General features: G+C 41.5%; 1 protein-coding gene across 1 annotated transcript in view; it reads left to right on the top strand.

Moving 5' to 3' along the window:
- slc6a11b (solute carrier family 6 member 11b) overlaps window positions 1-12409 on the top strand; it is a 26626-nt gene extending 14217 nt beyond the window's left edge. The window contains exons 8-15 of the mRNA XM_019892524.1: window positions 2749-2852; window positions 2934-3058; window positions 3850-3962; window positions 4278-4415; window positions 7405-7507; window positions 7754-7854; window positions 8543-8713; window positions 10124-12409. Of these exons, the coding sequence (XP_019748083.1) occupies window positions 2749-2852; window positions 2934-3058; window positions 3850-3962; window positions 4278-4415; window positions 7405-7507; window positions 7754-7854; window positions 8543-8713; window positions 10124-10267 (999 nt within the window). The 3' untranslated portion in view covers window positions 10268-12409. The remainder of the gene's footprint in view (window positions 1-2748; window positions 2853-2933; window positions 3059-3849; window positions 3963-4277; window positions 4416-7404; window positions 7508-7753; window positions 7855-8542; window positions 8714-10123) is intronic.
- Window positions 12410-20303: the final 7894 nt, after the last annotated feature.

The raw sequence follows: 20303 nt of genomic DNA, 5'->3' as shown, positions 1-20303 counted from the left end.
GGGGGTGTTTGGAATGGGGGCCGGGGGTGTCAAAGGCCCAAACAGAGGCAGGTGATATAGAACCAAAGCTGTTCGGCAGAGGAAGACATTACTTTTGACTCTGATGTTAAATTGGCTTCGTTAAAGGACAATCAGTGCTCTGTTCACTTCCAGGCTGTGTGCATGTGCGTGTGTGCGCGTGCGTGGGTGTTTGGAATGGGGGCCGGGGGTGTCAAAGGCCCAAACAGAGGCAGGTGATATAGAACCAAAGCTGTTCGGCAGAGGAAGACATTACTTTTGACTCTGATGTTAAATTGGCTTCGTTAAAGGACAATCAGTGCTCTGTTCACTTCCAGGCTGTGTGCATGTGCGTGTGTGCGCGTGCGTGTGCGTGTGTGTGTGTTAGCTCAGCTTCATCTCCTTACACTCCCAAGTGCTGTGCATCACTCCCCCTCTCCTAACTTCTCACACTCTCTACCATTGACACCTGAAATGTTTCCTCACCCTTGCTCAAGCCGTTAATACTTCTTGAACGAGCTTCCTCTTGCGTACGTCCCTCCTGCAACGATAATTTTGCTTCTGTCCACCTGTGTTGGGAAGAACTTAATGAGATTACTTTACTTAAAATGATCGGGTTTGGGATAGATAAATCGGTGTTCGTAACACAATGACACATCACATGCTGTATATCACAACATCGGTATGACTAAATTACGGAAAACTTTGTCTTCTTGCATTTTAAGCACACCTAAATGAACAACCAGTTGTACTCACACTCACACCTCATGACAATTGTGTGACAATATCATCAAAATATTCATTTCCGGATCTAAAAAACCCCAAGTATATATTTTCTTGAGGAACAAACCCCATGCATCCACAGGTGAACCGAATGCAATTGATATTTTGATATCAAGGAGAACAAGTCCTGTAATGGCAAACTTTGTTTCAATGACATCACTTCAGCCAGGCCAGAGGCAGTGCTGAAAGCACAGATTTGTCCCTTTGCGCACGCACAGGTCGCACTGGTGGCCCTTGGTTGACCCAGGGCGTGGATAAGCGCACGTGACACCCGAAAAATAGGCTCTCAGATCAGGAAATCAACCATAATATACATCCATACGCTTTATTCGAATGGGAATGTAAGCAGCAATAGTATAGTAATAGTAAGAGTGGGCTGGCCATCCTTCAGTTTTCGCATGGCGGACATGTTTTCAAGACTCAACATGAGCAAAAACAAGCCAACTAAATTAGGCACAACATCAACAAGAGATTCTCTCGGAGGCCGGGCCGTTAAGGTTTCCCTACGCTGTGCGGCCATCGGGCCAGGGAGAACTAAAGGGAACATTAATGAACATTAGCAAAGAAAGAGCTGTTCTTCTGCAGGAACAGGCCTGTGTTTGTGGGGTCACGGAAGTTACCGTGGTTACTTGCAGGAGGGAGTGAAGATTGTGCGTTTGTGTATTGTTTCGTGGCGGTGAAATGAGATTAGTGGTTGAATGGTGATGTGAGAGAGTTTTCAAAGAGCCGTGCTGCATTTGCGAGCACCCCATGCTAGGCCTGCCGGTTCCGAGGTCCTGTGCTCCAATTTCAAACTGGTTTCATCATCCACCTTACTTCATATCCATTTTGCTCCCAACTCGTCTCATAAGGGGCATGACCCCTTCTTAAAAGAGTAGCCAAAGTCATTTAAAATAATTTTTTTCAGAAAACACAAAAAAAAATGAACCAACTACTGATGATATTACATACATCAATAATTTTATTTCAGAGGTAGATTCCTGACGCTATTTCTGTTTGTCTCCAGTAGGTGGCATAGGAGGGCTTTCCCTCATGAGTCGCACCTGTTTGTTGTCATGCCTCGTTACTAGCTGTCTTGAGGGACCCTGCCACGCCGACAACTGGCTGTCGGATGATTAAACCTTGCTCACGACTCTGTTTCCAAGTGCTTCAATTTTCTACACGTTCTCGATTTTTGCCTCATAGCTTTGCTACGTAGTTCATTGTGTTTCTCTTGTAAGTAGTTGTTCATTACTGTGTAGTCTCGGTTTTGTATTCTCGTGTTTTGGATTCTCCGATCCTTTTAGTTGACAAGCAATGTTACATTATCTTGTTCCTTGCCTTTTGTCAGTGCGTTTGTCCTGAGTTGTACTTTGTCAGTCCTGCATTGTTTTTGTTAAGAAACACCACGTTGGCCCCAAAAGATCTAGGTCCACTGGGCCTCTGCCCTGTGTGCTAGATGGCTAGTCCAGCTTTTCGTGGAGGCAATTAGCAGTTTGAAAATCCGGTCATTGTTAGCACCAAACCTTCAGGCTTCTACTAGCAAGGAAAACCCAACCAAAAAAGCCTAATAGTACATCTGAAATTTGTTTGGTGTTAATCAGAGGCGCTATATGGTGACATGTGCGAGCTGACTCTCATCGAACATGAGTTTGAATGTGATTGGATGATTTTGGTGTGTACACTTGTGCAACCACATGATCTCACTTGCTGTTTCCTTCCCGAAAAGATTTTTTAAAATAGTTTGGTTAAGGGTATGGGTCATAATGGTGTAACAATTTTGAAATGATTTATCAGGGGTCCGTAGATATAATGAAACAGTCACAAAATTGGCATATCATTTTTGTTAAGAAACACCACGTTGGCCCCAAAAGATTCAGGCCCACTGGGCATATCCGAACTAAATAAACAATTAGCAGTGGAATGAGCTCTATAGGCAATTTCCATTGTAGTTTGCCTTGTAAATAACATCAGCTGCATTACTTACAGGTATGGGTGGATGCAGGAACACAGATCTTCTTCTCCTACGCCATCTGCTTGGGCTGCCTTACTGCCCTTGGAAGTTATAATGCCTACAACAATAACTGCTACAGGTAAAAATGGGTTCAGCTATGTCCGAATTTGAATTTGTCATGACATTTGGGCAAGTAATCTCTTCCCGACTTGCTCCTCAGGGACTGCATCATGCTGTGCTGTCTGAACAGCGGCACCAGTTTTGTAGCAGGTTTTGCTATTTTCTCCGTGCTGGGATTCATGGCTTACGAACAGAACGTTCCCATCGAGGCCGTGGCGGAATCCGGTGAGTGAGGAACAGAAGTCGCAGCAACCTGTTTGGGATGTGGGCGGATCAAAATCTTGTACTGTAGGCTGGCATCCATCTGACTCTTTATTTCCTTCGTCCATCATAATGTGAATGCACTTCACACTCGCACAGCCTCTCAGACCACAGCTTGATGATTTATTCAAGTTGGTATGAATGATTCAGTGAGAATGACAGCGTGAGAGATTTAAAATGCTTGTCTCAGAGGGAGCGAGGAGACAAGTTTTAACTCTTCTCCGAGAATAGGTCGCACCAAGATAACATGACTGCCTGCTGCATCTTATTTTGAACCACTTGGTGATGCTTTGAAAACAATCTATGCAGAAACATCATCAGTCACCTGCATTTCAGTTTTGGGCCATTTATTCCTACCGTGGTGCGACAAACTCAGCAGTGTCATACATCGCAGTTTCTCCAGCTGAGTGATGAATGTGTCTGTTTTGCATTGGAGGATTAAAAACGGAAAAACTGAGCTCATGGGGCCATTAAATTGTGAACATGCAAGCATCGATGTGCACGCAGCATGCATGCATGCACTGCATTGGAGGATTAAAAACGGAAAAACTGAGCTCAGGGGCCATTAAATTGTGAGCATGCAAGCATCTATGTGCACGCAGCAAGCATGCATGCATGATGTGAAACCAGAAAAAAAAGCTACGATGCTTCACACCGGAATAATAAAGGGGACCCAGATCAAATCAGACTAGTACCGTAATGGCAAGAATCAAGCGTCTTTGCCTAATGACAATATTGTAACATCGATGTTACAGGTCCTGGTCTTGCCTTCATTGCATACCCAAAAGCCGTGACCATGATGCCTCTGTCTCCACTTTGGGCCTGTCTCTTCTTCATGATGCTCATCTTTCTCGGGCTGGACAGTCAGGTGAACACGACCAAACACAGCACACGCACCTATCCATGATGAGATGAACTTCTCTTATTTTATCCAACTTAAATTACCGCAGGATGTGATACTATTGTCATATGTAATCATTAAAACACCAACGTATTTGCAGGCCCACAACATTCAATCCATGCCTCAATAGATAAGGTGCTATTATGTAATGCCCAAGCAATCGGTGGAATCTTAACAACTACTGAATGCTCTATAAAAATGCAGTCATGGCGGCCAAAATGTAGTAAAAATTTGTAGATAGTCCCACTTGTGTGACCTACACCTTGTTGCGTTCATTCCCAGTTTGTGTGCGTGGAAAGCTTGGTGACAGCTGTGGTGGATATGTACCCAGAGACGTTCAGGAGAGGCTACCGCAGAGAATTGCTGATTCTCGGCATGTCTATCGCTTCTTTCCTCATAGGACTCATCATGTGTACAGAGGTGAGACTTGACTTTTTCACTCAAATGTGGATACAGTGGTGCCTTGAAATACAAGTTAAATTCGCACTATGGCCATGCTTGTAACTTAAAACACAGCTCTCAAATCATCTTGCCTCATTGAAATGAATAGATATGAAATTAATCCGTCCCATAGCCCTCCACAAAAACATATTTGTGGGTTGCCTTTTGATTAGGAAAGGCACACTCTATAATCTTGTACTTTAGAAAAACATGTTGTAACGTCCATCCATCCATCCATCCATCCATTTTCCTATCCGCTTTATCCTCACAAGTGTCGCTTTCCCAGCTCTCTTCGGGCAATAGGCCACCCAATCGCAGGGCACACACAGACGAACAACCGTCCACGCTCAGACTCACACCGTGGGACAATTTAGAGTGTTCCATTCACTTGCCATGCATGTTTTTGGAATGTGGGAGGAAACTGGAGTACCCGGAGAAAACCCATGCAGGCACGGGGAGGTCGTAACATAATTGTATAAAATATAAAAAATTGAGCATCATGTTCAATTTGTTAGGCTCCTCATGGTGTGTGGTACTTGGCCACCAGGAGGCAGTATAGTACAGTTATGCAGACAAACGAATCGTTTCATGAACAAATATAAATTAGTCAGTAATCTGCACTGATGTTAGTAGTTTTCAGGAGAAGATCTATGTCTGTGAGTATTGTTCTATTGTCTGACTATATGTTTTGCTGCACAGTTTGTGTTCAAATATAATAACTTGAAGCATTATCAGATTGTCACATTGACACTACAGTATTTGTTAGCCCGTCAACGGCAATTCCGATGAAGTGGCAACATGAAGGTAGCGGATTTAAACCCAAAGTTATTTGATTGTTCTCTTTGTAATTACATTTATTCATCCATCCATTCATTTTCTAATCCACTTATCCTCACAAGAGTCGCGGGCATGCTGGAGCCTATTCCATTTGTCATTGGGCAATAGTCGGAGTACACCCTGAACTGGTTGGCAGCCAATCACTGGGCACACAGAGACGGACATCCATTCGCTCTCACAATCAAACTTTGGGATTGCCATCAATTATTTTTTTGAAAATGTGTTCACTACACCATTGCTGTTTGATGTGAAGTGAGCTGAGTAGAATTCGCTGCCAGCATACACCACTCATGTCTCAAATTTTTGCCCACAAAGTAAAAAAAAAAAAAAACGAGAAAAAAACCCGAAAGTCAGGTGACACATATATTAAGGCACCATTGTATTTAAAAGCACTTTAGTACGTAGTACTTGTAAATATTAATATAGTATACATTTATGTTAACCCGTTTCTGCTGCTTACTAGAATTCAATTGTTTTCACTTCCACGATACATCATCATCATTGTCATCATCACTGTCATCGTCATCACCACCAGCTGAAAGCCAGCAGGTACAGAACTGTGTGATTGCATCACCCAGTATGATCTTCTGCCCCTTATGGTCTATTTGAATGTGTTCTCATTGATTGTTGTTGTTATTTTTTTTTTTAATACACTGTCATTTGCCATAAATGTATACTGTGTATCTACAGTAGCCACCACCTCGCCTATGCTTTTAAGGCCATCTTTCTGTACTGTAGTTTGCAACGACAATCGTTCCTTAGATCGTCCATTAAAAGCTTCTCGTGCTTGTATAAGCGCTGTGGTCCACCCACCCGCCCACTCTTGAACTATTCTGTACTCTACAGGGTCCATATGTACCATTAAAAGTGAGAACCTAACCAAAGGCACCATGCTGAAGTTACATACTTGTGACAAATGTTTGATTCCTTCTCCACAGATGCAATTTTCATCAAGCTATGTCATCCCTAGTGACACCAGTATGTTAAAAAGTCCAATACTTACAGCTACTTTTTCACATCTATCTTGCCACTTTGAACTGCCACAAAATTGCCCTCGCACAAATTGCACAGTGGGATGTTTGAAAAGGTCCCTCGGGAGGCTATTGATTACCGAGTTGAAATATTGGACACGGTGCTGAGACTTTCTGTTTATGAGCATACAATTCAGACCTCTGATGTAACACTGCTTTGGGATTCATGGCAGATTTTATTCATGAGTATCCTTTCAGTGAAAAAGTACACAGGAGTTTTCCTCAGTGAATCTACGCCAGTACTGCAAATAAGACATTTTAGTGTGCAGAGGAGAATATCACTCAACGTAGGACTGCAATGTCCAATGTAGAAATTGTCTTAATTCATGCTCCATTTGCTTTAGTTTAGCGTAAGCCTAACCTGTGATACCAAAACATTTACGTATCATAAATGTGATCTTGTTTCTTGAAATACAGATTAATTTATTGGTTGTGTATAAAAAAAAAACCACATTGAAAGAGGACCTTGAAAAAAAATTACTCATTAAATCTCAACTGCAGTATTGACGAAAATATATGACATTAATATTCTTAATGACAAGGTGGCTAACATGATAGTAGGCGGCATGTTAGTCAGAAATCCTGTTCTACTGCATGCTGTGCGTCTGCTCTGTGCAACCTCTGCTCTTCAGGAATGAAACTAAAAACGTTACGATTTGTGTTCATTCCAGTAAGGTAGAAAAAAAATCTCAATTTTTCACTGGATTTAAACGAATCAAAGTGCACCTCCTTTGATATGGGAAAGCTATTATTTTTCTCTGCCTTATCAGTTCTAATATATTGGATTTTTTTTCCCCCGCAAGATGAAAGGCAGGATTATACACAGAATTGTACGAAGCATTCAATCAGATTGCTGCAATCAGCCCTTAGGGGACATACAGTATATGCCGAGCATCTGGGGATTAATGTAGGGGAAGTTCCACTTTCAGTTCCAGGAACTTTTGCTTCTGATATTTCCTGCAACTAAAAGGTTCTAATCAGATATGTTCAACCCTGCAAAACATTTCCCAAGAATATCACCCCATATATACTGTACTGCACAACAAATAAAAAAAGGTATTTGCGTGCCACCGTGTGATATCTCCCTTGTCTCCTTCCAGGGAGGGATGTACGTCTTCCAGCTTTTTGACTCATATGCCGCCAGCGGCATGTGCTTGCTGTTTGTGGCCATCTTTGAGTCCATATGTATCGGATGGGTGTATGGTAAGACATGACTCAAGACTTGTTACGTAATCTCGATCACAGTGTCCAGTTCTGTGGGCTCACTATTCATATGTCGAGAGAAAACTAAGGAAAAACAAGCCAGTGGAAACAGCGCCCTCTGCTGGAAACGGGGAGAACGCAGAGACGTTTGCTCAGCGGGCCTCGAAGTGTCATCACAAATCACTCGCGTCATTCATTTTTAAGCCGAAGGAGGAAACAAGAGTGGCAAATATTTCTGTTTTTCAGGCAGCGACAGATTCTACCGAAACATTGAAGACATGATTGGCTACAAGCCTGTCTTCTTCATTAAATGGTGCTGGATGATTTTGACCCCCGGCATCTGTGCTGTGAGTCCACTAAACACACGCACGCGCATTCACACACACACACTCACACACACTCACACACACTCTATTACAGAGATGAGCAAGCCCATGTAGAATGACAGGCAGTCAAAGCAAGAGCCGTATTGTATGTATTTATTTATATGTAAGTATTTTTATTTTTACTGAAATTGACAAAATATGAGGTTAAAGGACAGAGTATGTCATGTATTACCCCTCTTTCCCCGGTTGCAATTTTCATGTGTAAGAATATGTCGTCACGTGGTGCGAGAAGACACACTCGGTTGCCGCATCACTTTGTTTTACATTTGTTTTATATTTATGGCAGGGAGGTGTTTTTCATCCAAGTCATGACTCTAATTATGACTTAACTACTACTATACATTAATGTAGGTTAGATTCCGACCTGAGTGCAAACTTAAGTTACGTTGCCGTATTAGATACAGAACTCAGTCATTAACTGAGGACATCACGAATTGGGGGTTATTCTGTTTGGGTCGTCGCCTTGCTCAAGGGCTCCGCTCACTCATGAACCAATGAGCACAGCAGCCTGACAAATGAGTTGCCACCACCCCGAAGTTCATGTTGGGAATTCCATAATGATTCTGACAGACTTTTCAAATGTTTTTTCTCACCGCTAATTAATAAAAGATTCACTTTTTAAAAGTATATTTGATCATTTGTGCTGCAGGGTATTTTCTTGTTCTTCTTGATCAAATACAAACCGCTTAAATACAACAACGTGTACACCTATCCCGACTGGGGCTACGGCATCGGCTGGTTCATGGCCATGTCTTCTATGGTGTGTATACCTCTGGGGATCATCTGGATGATCTGGAAGACTCCTGGAACTTTCTCTGAGGTAAAACCACGTACATCTGCACACAGACCTTCAGCACAAGGTACTGAAGACTGAAGGGCGAATTCACTTAAGGATTTTTGCGCGGCTTTTGTGTGGCACTACCCGGTCAAAATAGAGCAAACATATCGAATTCTCAAAGCACCCGCAGATTGTGAAATGCTTCACTAACTGCGGTCTCAAGCAGATTGCGCATATTTAAATGAGGTAATATGCATGTGGTTGGCAGAGAAATTGCCTGCCTTTTTGCAAATGGTCCCTCATTGATAACAACAGTGTTAATAGCCACAGCCAGTTTGAGTGAAGCAAAAAACGCCCAGAGAAAGCTTGTGTAAAATTGCCGCTCCTCATATAAGCGTAGTACGGAGAAAGCATTGTCATGCCGGACAGATGTGAAGGGGAGGGGCTTTCCAGCATTTCACAGATCAGAACAAACAGCTTACAGAACTATTTGTCCCTTGTATTGTCCCCCATTTGAAAAATATGAGCAAAAACAACTCAGCAAATTATTTTGGAACAAATAGCTTTTGCATGCTTAGTTGTGCAAACTAATATTATTGCCGTAAATGTCAATAATATATCATCAAATTCTTCCAACTTAAGTTTCAGTTTTAGTCCCCAAAAAGTTGTGTTTTGTACAGTGTGGAAGTCCCAGTGTCCTTTGCATTTGCCTGTACTGTATTGCCCCCCCCCCCCCCCCCCAAAAAAAAAGCCTGCTCGACTTTTTGAGAAGCTTCCAAAAGCTCCAAATTCTTAACTGGTCAAGATGTCAATCTTAGCAGGTCACATGTACACTATAATCCATAAACCATTTCATCATTATGTGTCTGTCACTAACGTGTATTGGTTGTTGATGGTGATTGTATTGCACTATTTCTCGTTTATTACCATCAACCCTTTCAACAAGTAGAGTCGCTCACATTCTCTCTAATGGCAGTGCAATGTTTATCATTGGCTGTACCTGTTTATGACGATGCAGATTTTAAGATAAGAAAACCTTTATTAGTCTCGCAATGGAGAAATTCCCAATTCACAGCAGCAAAGTTATGAAAGGAAGAAGTAGAACAACAAAATATAGGAGCTGCTGGAAAGGCAGTGTGCGAATGGAGCCTTACAGGGAAGTAAAACCATGAAAACTACAACATCACTCTGTAGCTTATGAATCACAAGTACTGTTCATAAAATTGTGATTGACATTATTCCACTCCAGTCCTGATAGGGGCAGTAATGCGTATCATAGAGGTGCCAAACTGTCAAACACACAAAGAAGAAGAGGCATCAGCCAGCTTCTGAGTTTTCACAGTAGATAGAAAAATCTATCAATCAATAAAGACGTACCAAGCGACCTTGCACAAGGGAGTGCCGACCAGAACCAGAAGCTCAACTCCCTCTCCTCTCCTAATTTCTTTGCAGAGAATGAAGAAGTTGACGACGCCCAGCCCAGACCTGAAGATGCGAGGGAAGCTCGCTGCCCTCAGTTCATGTGCCGCCAATGACGCCATGCTAAAGGCTGATGGGAAAATATCCACTGTCTCAGAGAAAGAAACACATTTCTAACTGACTTGCTGATCTCAATTAAGTCCAACCCCTAAAAAAAAAAAAAGACAGCAAACATCGGCTGCCGTGTCAGAAATACGAAACAATTCAAAGGCTTATTTCGATTTTGTAAAAAAGAAAAAAAAGAAAAAATGTATCACCAGATACTTAGACTGTTTATGTTTTGCACAAACTTTGATAACACATTTGTCGGGTTCTTTTAACCTCGAAACTAAAGCGGACGCTTTCTTTGCTAACCATTTAATAGTTAAAAGTTGATTTTGATGACGTACGTTGAGATTGCTGATAGCTGACCGCATTAGTGCCTGTGCCTTGACAACAATACTGTTGTGTCGTAAAAGGCTTCAAGTACACACATCTTGTGCCTCGTATTTGATACGAGGTGCCCAAATGTCTCAAATGTAGCAGCTTTGGGTCCATGTGGTGTGAGGACACTGAAAAGCAGTAAAACATGCCGTGTGAGGACATTCCGCTGTCAAATCCTAAAGTCCTGTTTCAATGTTGTCTAATTTGTAGTCAAAACATTTCAAATTAGACACTATGACCAAAACGTTAAAAAAAGACACATGCATTATTGTGTTTGCATTATACAATTTGTGCTTATATACATGATTGCGTATGTAAAATGGTCTTAGATGAGCAAATGAATGCATGGATGATTCATGAGATGTGATGTCAAGTGCCACTTCACCTCACTAAGATACTGCATTTGATTCAAGAGGATCAGCTGCAGTATCTTCGTGAGGTGAAGTGGCACTACTCGTGGCTAACCTTAATGAAATCTGACACAACAAAATAAATACGTGGCAAAAAGATTAATTTCACGACAAACAGTTCACTTTAAATATGCCAATAACGTTCAGAATGTAATCGAGTTCTGACTGGATATTATCCTTTTACGGTGAACGGATTGCATTGAATTTGTCGTCGCGTAGCAACAATAGCAAAAGACAAAAACTAAAGAAACAAACAAAAAAAAAAAAATCACATTATTGGATTTAGCAGAAAGATGTGATGAGGATATCGATCGGGGCGTTAAGCTATACTGGGTCCTGAGGGGCTTTTGTGATTTTCCTCGTCTCTGCTGCGGGAGCTTCGCAGTGACATCGATGGGTAAATCAAACTCGGTTTAAAACCTCAGAAAATCTTCACACAGCTGCGAGCGACCGGCAGGCCGAGTCTTAAGAAGAAGAAAAAAGAACAAACCACCTCCCTCTCTCTCTCTCTGCCCTCTTCTACGTCTGCATGTGTGTCATTTCACAGTAATTATGCTGAGCCTTTCAACACAGAGTGACTGACGGACAGATAGGCTTCCGCCCCTGCACTCTCATCCCCGTGCTGCCTTGAGAGGAGGACATGTCACACATCACGCCAAAATTGCAAGGGCTGTCTGTGCTCTTACCTACCCCCTTCTCATCTTTCACCTCTTTCACTCCAGACCCCAGCAAAAAATGGTTGCGTCAGAATGGAGCGATGTTTTTGGAGCTTTCAAACAGAAACTCGATACTGTAATCCCATAGATAATTAAATGGATGGCGATGGCTGTGTATGGTGTTTAATGCTAGGTTCAGATCAAACATGAAATATTGTAGCGCCCCCTGTACTTCACCCGTGAATAAACATACGCGGGTATGTTTGTGCTTCAGGTGCTTCAAGCGGGGAAAAGGAGGGGCTCCTCCTTTTTTTTTCGACAGAAAAAAAAAAAAGCTAAAACATCGTGAATCAATCTGGTGGACAGTGGTTGTGCTACTTTGGCTGCTAAACGCTATCTTGGTTGAAAGGCTGTAAACAAATCAACGTAATGCACCGAATGTAATCGTCATCGTAATCATCTTATTTCATGACTTTTGGATCAGTACGACTGGCCCTTAAATGGATTGGCCATGATTTGATCGAAGATAGTTGTCAGAAAATGCCAATTGCTTTCAACACACTGTACCGGGGATTGTCAGTCATAGCTAATACCCATGTTCGGACATTTGCCACTTTTTCTACTGGTGGGATATGACCACTGCTTTTATACCGCAAGTCCTGTATTTGTAGGACAGCGACAATTGCAAAAAAAAAAAAAAAAAAAAAACAACAACAACAGTGCGAGATAATTGGGCCACGTCACAGGTGTTTACACAGAATAGTGGCATGGAAAAAAGGTAAAAGTGGCTAACTAGAAATGCATTTTTCAAAATACTACTTTTTCACATATCTCATGAAAATTACAAGCGATAATGGTAGATACAGTAAAAGGTGAACCTGACATAAAATAAAATACCTGCAGCTCTTGAGGAACGTTACATGACAATGCTAAGCTAATGTCGCTAGCATGACAACAGCAGGTTACAAATGACGCGTCTCAAAGAAAGATCTGAACTTCTGTTTCAATCCACATAGTCGCGTCCGGTGGATCTCCTTGTCGAGCAGAAATCTCTCCCACTTCTTTAGGGCAGCAACCATTTTGAGCTTGAATTGAGAGCGTACTCTGCCAATGGCTGCCAACTAGCATGAGTGAAAATATGTAATTCCACACGATTCTTAAGCGGTGGACTAATTCCAATGCCCGTCCCCATAGTCTCAATCATTATATTCCACATTTTTTGGAGCCAAGGTACATATTTAACCTGAGAAAAATTGCACAAAAACACAGTATATACAAAAATAATTATAATCTCGACTCTATTTACCAATGCATTTACTACGCTTGTGTGGCATGACTTATTCTGTTATATACATGGCAACAGGTGGATACACAGGTTACACAGATCATTTAATTGATCTGCCTATCACTATATGTCACTGGCATTGATAGATGCATCCATCCATTTTCTAATCCGTTTATCCTCACAAGGGTCGCGGGCGTGCTGGAGCCTATCCCACCTGTCTGCGGGTCGTAGCCCGAACTGGTTGCCAGCCAATCGCAGGGCACACATCGACGAACAACCATTCACACTCACAATCACGCCGAGGGACAATTTAGAGTGGTGCATAGATAGATGAGAACCCCCCCCCAACACACACACGATTTGTAGTAAATCAACAGTATGATTTCTGGACTAATTCAGTTAAATTGGATAAATCCCCACAGCACACCTGATGATGCCCCAGTGGTTGAGAATCTCTATAATGCTAGTCTGACCATGTCGCCCATGTAATTCAGGCAAATGAGCTGGCCTCATTGTTGCTCCATATCAGCATCATTCAATCAGCGCTCCTGTAACGCCATTCAACCTTCCATCCTCACTTATTTCCTGCCCCATGCGTGCTCAAATCCCCGAGCCTTCTGGTCCTCAGTGCTTGGTGAAAATGCAACTGTGGAGGGCGATGGGAAGCTGCAGTTTTTTTTCCAGGAGGGGGGCAAAGAAAGCAAGAGAAATATGTGAAGGTTAGTGTGGGATAAAGTAAGTGATGAGCGAAAATGGATGGAAGTGTGTTTTTTTAACACGGTGGTGACCCCTCCTGCCCAAGCTGTGACGTTCTTCTTCAACACAAATCATTTCATTCCCCCACCACCTCCCTTCTCACTCACATGTATTAGCCACGTCATATGACACTGATCACTTTCGTCTACGCTTGTTCACTTTGTAGCAATCTGTGCTCTGTATCTCCAGATGAACACGCTGTCAAATTAAAAGGTCCTTTTGATATGCAGCTCAAAAATCTCTTTGTCGTCATAGAACTTTAATGGAAAAAAACGTGTTCTGTACTGTTCTACACACATTTTGGTGTTCACAGGACACATGAACTGTCTGCTTACTCATTTTTAAGAATAAATATTCTGAAGGAAGTGCACAATGGGTCTTTCTTTTGATTTCACATAAGAAAGTGAAGTCCACAAAGTCACAGTTTCTTGTGCTACGTATATGAGGTATGTATCAAGAGAGGGGGTCCAAAAAGATCAATAAGCCATGTATGAAGACGTTGCAATTCGGCCATTTTAGAGGTTGTGATTTGAATCACTCCCTTTTTGCTGTTCAGTGAGTTTTTTTTAATCAATTTTGCCATTTGAATGGATGGTGACTGATGCACTTTTATAGTGTAATGAAATAGTGTTTTTTTTTGGAGAACCGCGAGTCTTTACCGTTGCGGTGTTACCAAAATAAAACAGCTGTGCGGCGCACGCAATCATGGCGGATTTGCAGGGCGGATGCAGGTGCAGTGAGACAGATGCGGGAAGACATGAGGGAGCAAGTCTGCAAAAGAAGAGAATGAAAAAGATAGAAAGCGGCGGATTAGTTGACTCACGCTTCTGGGTTGCGGAGCTTGCGGGGACGGCGCCGAGCGAGAAGAAGCACACGATGTGGAGCGGCCAAAAAGTCAGCCTTGCTTGCTCAGAGATGACTGCAATCTTTTTTTTAGGCTTGTGTGTGGACAGAAAATGGCACAAGCACACCGAATCCAATCGCCATTCCACACTTAACACTACACATGCACAATGGTTATCATGTAAGAAGAGGGAGGGAATGAAAACAGAAAGAAATGGGATTTTTTTTTTCTTCTCTTTTGATCTTCTGCCAGTGCGAGTCCAGAGTGTTCCTTGGTCTCTCGGCAGGGGGCAGCATACTGCAACGTTTCTGCAAACGATCTCGACCGGATGCAATTTTGATTGCTTTTTGCATCTCTGTTCATGTCATTGTCTTAACATAATTTTGCTAGTATCGACGGTGTGTTCAAAACCATACATTAGTGCTATTTTTTTTCTAAATTCAAATGTTGAGGCACAGAATCTTTTCTCTTTTTTCCATCCTGACACTCAGTGCCCAGTAAAATTGATTGTGTTGCAGGTGAAAAATTGGAAAGAATGATGTTAAAAGGGAGGGTTCACCTAGTGCAAGGAAGGGAAACCACAATGACACGGAAAGTGGTTGCAGGATAGTTGACAATTTCAATGAAGACATGAAGGGGTGTGAGAGAAATTTTAAGGATTTCAAATTAAGGTTTTAAACTGGGGGAATAGATTGAAGGTAGGGCTTCAAATTCGGGTTTCACTTTAGTATTTCACATTGTTTTAAGTCAGCTTTCAAGCCAAGTTCAGGGTTTCAAATTATAGCTTCAAGTAAAGGTTATAAGGTTTCATATTAGGGTTTCAAGCCAGGTGTTATGGTTTGAAATGAAGGTAAACTTGTGTTTGGGGTTCAAATGAACTGGCTTTAAAGTAGGATTTCAAATTAGGGTTTTAAAACTTGGTTAGTCTTTTCAAGACAAAGGTTTAAAATTCTGGTTTCAAACCAAGTTTAGGATTACAAAATCTGATTTGAAATTATGGTTTCAAACTTGGGTTCAGGTTTCAAATGACCTTTAAAAACAGCTGTATAATATGCAATCAATATTTCAAGACAGGGTTTGGCTTTGAAATTAGGATCAGTAAATAAGGTTCTCATCATCATTAGCAGATACAACAAGTTGATTACGGGACACTGCTTTGCTGATAAACTCTGCATTACAGTATATACTCTTGTCGCCATTACATCACCACTTGCCAGACATTTGGCTGTGGATTTGTGTGACATGTTCTATTCGTGTACCTGTGTACAGCCTGCATGGGCCAACAGCGTGAAATACTGTAGCTCAGTGCCCGCTGTGGGAGTTCAAAGTCATCGGTGTGTGTGTGTGTGTGTGTGTGTGTGTGTGTGTGTGTGTGTGTGTGTGTGTTAATACTGAATAAGCCAGTCTTGACAAGATATTAGTAAATGTAGCATTATGAGTGTTAACTCATCTTCACTGTTTTTGTACACATTCAAGGTTAAACGCTGACCATCAAAATATTATGTGGGATGGTGAGCCACTGCGTGTGTACGCTGCGGACTTTTGTCTGGTGGGAGTGTGACGTGCATATGTGTGTGTGTGTGTGTGTGTGTGTGTGTGTGTGTGTGTGTGTGTGTGTGTGTGTGTGTGTGTGTGTGTGTGTGTTTACACTGCCTGCTGGGTGGGCCCTGTTTTGCATGATTGTGCAGTAATGGGTTTTGGCAGCTGTGTAATTTCTGTTGATTTATTCTGACCTTGAAAGAAAAAGAAAAAAAACCCCATACTTGTGTGGAGTGGCATTTGCGGTGCACACATGCATTAACACGGGCATCATAAATGCGGTGCCGACGGGCACCAGGTAACTCGCAAGAACCAATTGAGTAGCCCACGTGAGTCTTCTAAAAATAGCTCAATTATTTTTTGGTTTTGTTTTGTTTTCTGTATGTTATTGAAAATAGCTCCACTTATCAGTATGCTGTATCAAATATTTGTTGTTACGTTTGCTTTTACATCACATTTGAACTAAATTGGGTGACAATTGATGGAGGGGGAAAAAAAATAGCAGAGGTCAAAGGTCATCATAAAATGCAAGTGGGTGAAACAACGATGAGATTTGAAATTATTTGAGCAAATTTCTTACTGAAGAAATGTGGATCAAATTGGCAGCCGTTCACATCAATCGGTACACAAGAAGTCCAATCCATCTCCAATGAAGTTGGGATAAAGTGTTACATAAAAACAGAATACAATGATTTGAAAATTATGTTCAACCTATATTGAATTGAATACCCCGCAAAAATAATACCGGTATATATTTAATGTTCAAATGGATCCATTTTATTGTCCTTGGCACAATTGTAGTGTTTTTAGCAAATAATTTGAATCTGAATCTGAAATATTCATGAACTTGATAAGAAGTGTGACAAATTCTTGGTGTGGTATTTAGATCTGCAGCTTTACAGAACTGTCAGAGTCCGACCAAAACGTCTTGTAGATGGTGAAGTCTCACCCTGAAGAGATTTACAGCCCCCCCACTGACAGATAAGTATTAATGCCATAATGCTCCTGCTGTCGCGCAGTCGACTCACATTACCAACTTTCTCACACGTACACACACTTCACGTTTGTACTCAACAATTGACTTGAACTGAACCGTGAAAAATGTATTTGGAAACTCTCACATTATAAGGGACATTGATGCATCACTGCGATTATATTATGAATAGATCCGTTTTTAAATCATGTCGGCTGCTTAATTACGGTGGCCAGTATGCAGCAATTTATCTTGGCCTCGTTCGGTTTTATTTTCATACTGTCTTTGCAGTTCTACTTCCACTCCCCGGTCAGAATAGTCGCATATTATGCATCCTCAATAACCCTCCAGCTACACACACACACACACACACACACACACACACACACACACACACACACACACACACACACACACACACACACTTAGTGTTAGTGGGTCAAGTAACCATCGAAGGACCAGCCAACAACAATGTCACTAATTTCCCTGTCAAGTGCTGTTGGCTGGCTTGAATGGTGTACTGGTTAGGTGGGCCATCGTACAAAAAAAAAAAGGCTCGAGAATACAGTTAATTATTACGCTGCCTCTTTATTGAAACTGTAGACAAGGAATCTAATGAGGTCGAAAGACCTACGGCGTAATAATGAATAATCACTAATTATACAGACAATACACACGTATTCTAGCGGTGACGTTTGATCCTGTTCTTTTTGCTTTCATTTGCTCAAAAAGTTGGATGGGGTTTTACTGAACTCAAGTAGAACACCGTTGTGCAAAAGTGAAATTTACACTCACATTTACATGTAATGGTAACAGAACTTGAATGTAAAGGTGAATGCACAACTACACCATCAGCAACTCATGAAGTGATTTTATAATAATAATAATAATGTTCTTATAAATTATGAAAAATAATAATAACAATAATGTTATCATTATTATTATTATGAAGTGTATTATTAGAATATTAAATCAATAATGGTTAGTATTTTTATTGTAATTATTTGTTTATTATGGGACAGGGACTCTCCACACTTTGCTTTTTAGCCACAGGTACACAGGAAATCAAACATAGTTAAACTGTATTGTTGTAAAATCATTTCGTCTTCAACCTTGGGAAGCAATTCACCTGCATTTCAAATTTTGTATCGCACATAAATTACTTACAGAATTGCACACACTGCATGACAGTTAAGTTGCAGTCACCTAGGTATTTCTTTCTTTGTCATCCTCTATCCATCCCTCCCTCTGTCCATCCATTTCCTAATCTGTTTATCCCCACGAGGGTCGCGGGCATGCTGGAGCCTCTCCCAGCTCTCTTCGGGCAGTAGGCGCGAACACCCTCCACTTTTTTTTTTTTTTTTTTTTAAAGCAGGGTGTCCTGAACCACGATGTGCGCACCACTAGAGGTCCATGAGTGCCCAATAGACTGTGTGGAAGAGCAGTCATGACACTAGTGTTTCTACTGTATGTTGTGTTGTAGCAAGTGTCATGTTGTTGTTTTTTTTTGTGGTAGACTTTAGTGTCATAGTCGGTTGAGTCAAAGTTGATTAACTAATGATGTCACCTTTTTCACACCATAAAGTGTTCTGTCCAGTGTTCCTGTGAGGGCAAACAAGTAGGCTTTATTTTTTTAGGTGCTGTCAGAGGGCCCCATTTGAAGATTTAACCAACTGTGTTTTGTCTGCAGATTTGAAGTCCAATAAGAAACAAAAGCCACCACACTAGTGCACATTAAACCATTAAAGACCCACTTTAAAAATGGGACACTATCTCTACCAGTGCTTATTTATTGTATTGCTTCTGTTGGGGGAAGAGCGGCCTCCTCTTTCCCGCGTGTTCGTTGAATTTCGGATGATGAGGATGTTGGTTAACCAAATAAAGGCTGGAGTCGATGTACAGTACCTTGAACAGTTTAATTTGTCTTTCTGCAGTTTACGAATCGATTCGGGCTCCTGAGAGTCTCAGATCTCATCAGAAGAGCCGAGAGAAAATACAGTCATGAGATTATATAGAGACAATATGATAATGAGAGGCGGTTAGGTACGCCTCTCATGCAAATCCCGGAAACAAAGAAAGTAACATGACATACCCTTTATTTTCTTTTGAATTGGACAGAAGTCAATAACAAAGATTACCACTAAATTTCTGCTCCTTGATATCTTCTCCATAGCGCAACGGTTTTGCACACACATGTATCATGAGGTATCACACTAGAATCATCAATAATTAACAATCAAGCACCTGTTAAACACTCTGGTATGGCTTGCGCTCTGTTAATAAACATTTGTTATCATCTCTTATCTCTGATTACGTTTGTGGAATCCAATTCTGTTCTGGAGCATTCCGGATCCCGACACACGGGAGAACATGCAAACTCCACACAGGAAGGCCGGACACGGAATCGAACCCTGCACCTCTGCACTGTGAGGTGGACGTGCAAACCAGTCAACAGCTTGCCACCATTGTTATTATTATTATTGTTATTATTATTATACATGCATTTCTAACTGCGCCTATCTATGAAAAGAAAGAAAGAAACACTCCATCCAAGCGCACAGTGAGACTGCAGTTTGCACAAAACTTGTGCTCGCCACAAAAATAGGGCCCTGAGACTCTCTCCAGGCAGGATCAAACAAGATTTCATGAATGTCTCTTGCTTTTTTTTTTTTTTAACCAAAGGAGGGATCTGGCAGGATGGTGAGCATCTGATGGAAGATTAATTGAGCTTACTCCATGGTGGGATTGTGACACTTTCCAAATGGTGAAGTAGCTCAAATAGAATTAAAATTAACAAGAGGCTGAGCACTAAGACTTGTGGTACACCACTGTTGAAGATATCCATGACTGGAGTTTTTTTTTTTTGTTTGTTTTTTTTAAATTGTTTATTGTCGCTGACCCCTTCAAAGTCAACGGACCAAAACAAAAGTTTGCATTTGTTTTGAAATACATTTGGGCGCTCATTCTAAAATAACCATGTGATTTACTGCATTGTTGGCAGGACTGTCAGCCTCATTGGATCAGGAGGTAATGACGAGTGTCAGGACAAAAACACGTCAAGGCGCAATTAGAAGGCAGACTGACAGATATACTATCTGTCTGAAGCACTTCGAGCTATTCTAATATAAAACTGACCTCTACCCTCTGTTGTAAAGCATGGGGTAATTGAGGTTAACAATATAATATGACCTTAGAAGGCTTGCATCCGTGTGTATGCATGTGTGTGTGTGTGTGTGTGTGTGTGTGTGTGTGTGTGGGTGTGTGCGT

Source organism: Hippocampus comes, unplaced genomic scaffold (assembly GCF_001891065.2).
Source record: "Hippocampus comes isolate QL1 unplaced genomic scaffold, H_comes_QL1_v1.1 scaffold137, whole genome shotgun sequence".
Lineage (NCBI taxonomy): Eukaryota > Metazoa > Chordata > Actinopteri > Syngnathiformes > Syngnathidae > Hippocampus > Hippocampus comes.
Note: the sequence above shows the minus strand (reverse complement) of the source record. Positions and strands in the feature narration are given on the sequence as shown.